The sequence below is a fragment of the Cornus florida genome, unplaced genomic scaffold (assembly GCF_030987335.1).
Source record: "Cornus florida cultivar Cherokee Brave unplaced genomic scaffold, ASM3098733v1 CherokeeBrave_3.0.0_Hap2_Chr08, whole genome shotgun sequence".
Taxonomy (NCBI): domain Eukaryota; kingdom Viridiplantae; phylum Streptophyta; class Magnoliopsida; order Cornales; family Cornaceae; genus Cornus; species Cornus florida.
In genome coordinates, this window is record NW_026775578.1 from 26,131,845 (window position 1) to 26,138,640 (window position 6,796).

Consider the following 6,796-nt stretch of genomic DNA (forward strand, 5'->3'; position numbering starts at 1 on the left):
ATCTCTAACTTACTTAGTATAACAGCAATGTCCCTTTCCATTGCCTCTAAGACATCCACTTTGACAGTTCGACAACACAATTCCTTAAAGAATAAAGCAAGCTCAGCTATTGTGTTACAAATATCTGAATTTAAGAATCCTCGTATAGCAATAGGGAGGAGACGTTGTAAGAGAATGTGTGAATCATGACTTTTCAATCCAGATATCTTACAATTATTAACATTCACACACCGACTTATGTTCGATGCATAGCCATCTGGAAACTTAACTGATTTTAGCCATTCACATAGTTGTCTTTTATTATTCTTTGACAATGTGTAGCACGCTTGTGGCATCTCAAATTTTTCACCATTACGTCTCAGGTGGAGTTCTTTTCTAATCCCCATTGCTTCTAAATCCAACCGACTTTTGAATGTGTCCTTAGTTTTCCCTTCAATGTCCAATAATGTCCCCAAGACACTATCGCATATATTTTTCTCTATATGCATAACATCCAGGTTGTGCCGCAACAAAATGGTCTTCCAGTAAGGTAGTTCAAAGAAAATACTCTTCTTCGTCCAGTTAAGTTCAAATTCCTCACGAGTTCGCTTCTTTTTATTTGGCCCCTTTCCGAAACTAACCTCGGGTATGAGGTTAAGTTATTCCAGAATATCATCACCCGTCAACTGCTTTGGTGGCCCTTTGTCTTCACTTTTGCCATTAAATTGCTTGTGATGGTTTCTGAAAATGTGATCTAACGATAAAAACATACGACTTCCCAAGTAGCATATCTTACGTCCGTGTTTCAAAAAACAAGAACATGTTTCTTTGTTACAATTCGGACATGCTAGATAACCCTTTGTCATCCATCCAGATACCATCGCATAGGCGGGAAAATCACTAATGGTCCAAATCATTGCCGCATGCATTTTAAAGTTACATTTACTGTACGCGTCATATGTCATCACACCATCCCGCCACAATTCTTTTAACTCTTCAACCAAAGGTTGCATGTACACATCAATATCATTACCAGGCGATGTTGGACCAGGAATAAGCAACGACATAAATATATATGGCTCCTTCATACATATCCAAGGTGGCAAATTGTAAGGCACAATCATCATAGGCCACATACTATACGCATTGCTCATATTTCCAAATGGATTGTATCCATCAGTTGCTAATCCAACACGAACATTACGAGGATCAGCAGCAAACCAACTATGCTTACTATCAAAATCCTCCCAAGCTTTTGAATCAGCTGGATGTCTTAACTCATTTGTCTCCTTCACACGTTTCTCCTTATGCCACCGCATATCTAAGGCTGTATCCTTTGACATAAACAACCGTTAAAGTCTTGATTTCAATGGGAAGTGCCGGAGAACCTTTTGAGGGATTTTCTTACCCTTACCTTCGTGAGGTTTATACCTCGATTCACCACATTGTGGACAATTTTCTTTACTTGCGTTTTCCCTCCAAAATAGAACACAATCATGTTTACATGCATGTATACAATCATATCCGAGACCCAAGTCTCGTAACAAGCTTTTAGTCTCGTAATGAGACTTTGGTAACACATTATTATCGGGAAGCATATCCTTAAATGCATCAAGCATCATGTCAAATGATTTGTTGCTCATTCGGCTTGTAACCTTCACATGGAACAACTTTAATATCGCTGACAACTTAGAGTATTTTTCACAACCTGGCCACAATTCACATTGTGCATCATTTAACAATCTATCAAAGCTTCCTCCTCCAACATCAACTTTAGGCGAATCTTCTTGTTGTGGTGCATTAGTGAAGTTTCCCATTTGTATGTTATCCAACAATTCAAACACATTATCTACATTTCCATCTTCATCGTGGACATTTTCCCTACTGACATTAGCATCAATATTAACATTATTGTTGCTTTGACGAGCCTCCCCGTGATATATCCAATTGGTATACCCCTTGTCCATCCCATTTCTCAAGAGATGTTGCTTAACTTCTTCAATTTGATGATAAGTCCTATTTTTGCAACGACGACATGGACATCGGGACCTACCGTCTACTTCTGCATGACGCCTAGCCACATCAATGAAGTCATGTATGCCATCAAAATACTTTATACTTCCCCTAGTGTGATGATGAATCCAAGACTTATCCATGTAACTGCTTAAATGTACACAAAAAAAAAAAAAATTAATAATAATAATAATAATAATAAAAAGAAAAGAAAAAAAAGAACATATATCCATCAAGAGTTAATAAAGGATATATATATATATATATATATATATATGTATATATATATATATATGTATGTATATAAGTGTGTGGAGCCCATCATGGAAGGAACAATGAATGAGTGTAAGAACCGTCTTATCATTTCTTTAAAAAAGAACCAAAAAAAAAAAAAAAAAAAGTGAAATACAATTAAAGAAAATTGAAAGACATAGTAATTAAGAAATGGAGTTTCTTCATACTCTGTTGGTTCACTGCCATGGTCACATGGCATTAGTATTATAGACACTAGTAGGTATAATTTCCTAGATCTATCTTCTGACCCAGTGAAAAGAGGATGATAGAGGAAGATTCAGATGCACTTTAGATGTTTCAGGTGTATGCATGTTGTATAGACATAGATGTCTTTCTAGATATTCATGAAATTGCGGAACCCTTAACTCTAATTAGAGATGAGGGTGTTAAAGAAATGGAGGTGTAGATCTTGGAAGTTGTGTAGATGATAAGGGTTTCCAGAATGGCAGCGCACATAATAGAATTTCCCTGTAATTTTATTGGTTTTTTTGGTAATTGAAATTTGTTAAAGTATTTTTTCGCTGTATTTTTATTTTTATTTGGTTAACTGTTTCATTATTAATTTGAGTTCATGTAATGATGGTGTTGGATAACATAAGATGGATATAAAATGAGTGATGGAATGGAGATTTAAATCTTTATTCAATATGAATATATGATTGATTCTATTCTAGGTTGTATAATAGTGGAAAAGAGTAATCATGTCATTTTTTGTTTTGTTTTTACTTCTTCAGTTTCAATGACATCTTCTCTGGCAACCTCTCCTAATATTTCTGAGAAATTAATGGTCATTTGAAGGCTTGGGATGAAAAGAAGGTCGAGTAACTCCATCACAGAAATGTTTCCTTCCCTTCCTCGTCGGCATGCCAAACTTGTAAATTTTGATTCTACTTATTCCCCATTAAATATTTAGTCTTATGTATATTGTATCTTTTTTGGAGGCTTGAGAAGGGATTCATCAGCTCCAAATATTCAAATTTGGGCAGTAGTTAGCAAATTGTTTATAGCCTTCTCACCATGGCTTTGGGTAAGTCTTAAGATAATTAATTTCTAATTTGTTTATGGTATACTGTAGACAAATACGGTTTTGGTTTACTGTAGTCAGTCTAATATGTTTAATTCAAAACTTGTTAAACAAGGGGCAAAAAAGACTTCTACCACTGCACTACAAACTGACTTAAAATCTTCTACAACATTACAAGATTACAATTCAAACAATGGAAAAAAATTGTCCAGTAAATAGGAGAACACCAACAGCCAAAAACTAAGAGAAGCAATTTTAATGACTAGTGCTGTTATTTTAACCAAAATCTGGAGTAAATAGGAGAAGAGCAGAAGCAAATACTAATAATAATAATAATAATATAAAGGGCAACAACTTCTTATTCTTCTGCAAACGCTAGCCCGGTCCAATTTAGTTTTATCTCTCCCTGTTTAAGCTATGTTTTTCTTCCTATCTCCCTGCTCAATCTCTTGAACTAGGCACATCGTCAAATCAGAAAATATGGTTGTTGAAACAGAGTTTGTTGAAAATTTGTAGTGATAAATCCTATTTAAACTCCATTAATCCAACCATAAAATCAGAAAGAAAGAAAAAAAAAATTAATAGCTCAGTTAAAATTTGGTGAAACATGACCAAGAAATCTGAAACTTAAAAGCTCTTGGGTTGATCAAAGCTGGCCCAAGTTTTTAAAAATTCAGTTTTCAAATTTGGTCCAAATGTGAATGACTAATTTAAGCCAAAAATAAAATTGGCTTTTGAATTCCAAAATAAAACCCTTTGTGACGGGTAATCTACATAATGTTATTAATCATTGCAACGAAAACTTAAATTAACTTTCTGCGAATTGTAATTAAACAATCAACTATATAACGAAATTTTCAAAATAAAAATCCAATTCTGCCAGCCACGAAAACAAACTTGACAATCAATATATCATTTGTTTTTCCTTTCTTTCAATTTCTCATTTTCAAACTGTGGGGGCATGAGCAATAAAACTTTTCAGCTCAATCACTTTCTCTGTTTTTACTTTCCCAATCTCAATGTAAGAACAAACAAAAAGCCTATTTCAACTATATCTCAAGAAATATATAAGGAACACATAACAAAATATATAAGGAACACATTACAGAATATATAAGGGTTTAGATTACCTCCTGATTCTGATAGCTGGCCTTCTCCAAGCCCGAGATTCTCTTCGAAACACCAAAGAATCACTTCTGCAAACCTAATCATCACAAGGAAAAAAGTCATCAAACAAAAGATAGAGCAAGGATAGAAGCAACATGCTGCAACTAATTAATGTGGCATTTGGATGTTCATGAAAACTAAGGATGCTTGATTGTTTCTGGCCAACATAGTTCAAAAAAGATTTTCTTCCTACCTGAACTCACAGTTGTAAAAATGTGGGGAGAACTAGTATGACAAGCAATGACAATACAGCATGCGAAAATTTTATTCTGCTTAAAGTCATACCACCTAGCATTACAGAGTCATTCTGAGTCCTTGAAGGACCGAATACTATCTTCATCTTCCATCCTTGCTTGCTTAATTTTAGAAGTTACACTAATAAATATGCAAAACAAACGAGCACAGACCTAACCTATAAAGATAACTATACTACATCAAGTCTGCTCCAACCTAATCTTATTAATGACTATGGTGCTCTACCAAGCATCAACTGATAGAATTGGTGTGAGCAAATACCTCCTCAATTTAAATGTTGATGCATATATGTCTTTCTATATACAATTTTAAATTTTTATAGTTTGTGATGCATGTTACATAAATCACTTGAATATAAATATGTGCCGAATCAATGGACTCATATTTTTTTCTAATAAAATACTAGAGCACAGAAGAATGATATAGATGGGGTAATTCTAATTTTTTTTTTATTAAATTTATTATTTAGTATAAGTGTGACCTCTTTATTTCACTTATTTCTTTGTCTTTTAACTTCATTTCAATTCTATCTTGACCTAATGTAGTTTTACGTTTAATGGCATGGTCAGGAAGTTGATAGCCCATATCCTAAAATGTTGATAAATCTACAAATCTCCTAAGAAGAATTCATAACAGAAGTTTTATTTTTCAGTTTGTGTTGGATATTTCGGAGGGGGAAAGGGCACATATTGATAGTTCCCTTCAACATCCTGCATTGGAACATCTTAGCAATTTTTTTTTGGCGAAGTAGGTATTGAATATATGAAACATAAAAAGATTAAACCGAATATAATAAAATAAAAAAAAAAGAAAAAAAAAGAAAAAGAAAAAATAAGAAAAGAAATTGGCAGTTGCAAGTTCAGAAGCACTACATACCAGAAGTCGGCTGATTCCTTTCCCCGCCAATATCTCTGGTGAAGTCAGCACAAACTTTTCAGCAATAAGTGCACAACATGAACATTCCTGCATTTGCAGATCATCATGTTCATCCAACTAAACTAGAGACAGAAAATGTACTGGTCGGTATAAAAATTTAAACTAGGTATATGCATATACATACATGTAAGAATTAAACTTTCTCCAATTAAATTAGTTAAAATATATTTTACCTTTTTAAAAAAATAATAAATAGAAAAACAATAAAAGACAGATTATGCACATCTTTTAAATAATATTTCAAACATTTTCATAGAGAAGATATATATATAATACCCGCCAATATTATAATATCACACTACTTTAAAATTTTCAAACAGCAATTTTAAAAATCAAACTTCTATAACTTATTGGGAATAATATAATAGACATAGAGTAACAGTTGAAGCAAAGGGGCAACAGCTAAATCAAGGCTGGCATGCACAATTCTGCTTGACAATCAACAATTGAAGCAGAAAAAAATAGAAGAATAAAAAAACAAATTAAAAAAAAAAAAAGAAGGAAGAGAGAGAGGGCATGGAAAACCTGTTGAAATCCCTAATTTCCTTGTTCCTAGCTTTATAAAACCAACTTGGTGGGGTTCTTTTTTCTAGAATGACCATTATGCATTATGCATTTTATATATTCCCTTGGAATATTAAGAACTTTAGAAAATCAACAATCTTCCTAGAACTTTAATAATGAAATTTTTTTTGCTACATTGATTACGTAAACTGTGCAACACAAAAGCCGATGTATAAAAGATACCATATAAGATCAAAGAGATAAAACAGAGGAGATTATACATAGATACATATATATACATCGATATGTACATATACACAACCGTATTATATCCAAATACCTATTATCATAATTTAAGTTAAATAGAACCCAGAATTCAAATTTTGTCAAAGTGATTTCACAGTGTAATAAGCACATAACGAGTTTTTTAACAAGCACATAACAAATCGAACTTGTTATATCTCAAACCTGTATTTCCCACAGCAATTCACACTCAGACTACAAGCTGACTCCAGATTGTAATTTACCCTTTCAATTGTTAGGCCTTTTGCAATTTTCTAACCCTACAACATGTATTTACAGAAAAAAAAATAAAAAAAAATAAAATAAAAACTAGGGTGAGGA

At 33.0% G+C, this 6,796-nt stretch overlaps 1 protein-coding gene across 1 annotated transcript; it reads right to left on the minus strand.

Annotated features, from left to right (window-relative positions):
* Positions 1 to 638: 638 nt before the first annotated feature.
* Positions 639 to 5,701, minus strand: LOC132269914 (uncharacterized). The gene is made up of 4 exons (XM_059771134.1): positions 5,609 to 5,701; positions 4,441 to 4,514; positions 1,394 to 2,139; positions 639 to 1,306 (listed from the first exon to the last, which is right to left on the minus strand). The coding sequence occupies exons 1-4, from the start codon at positions 5,699 to 5,701 to the stop codon at positions 639 to 641; spliced, it is 1,581 nt and encodes a 526-aa protein (XP_059627117.1).
* Between the last annotated feature and the right edge of the window lie 1,095 nt (positions 5,702 to 6,796).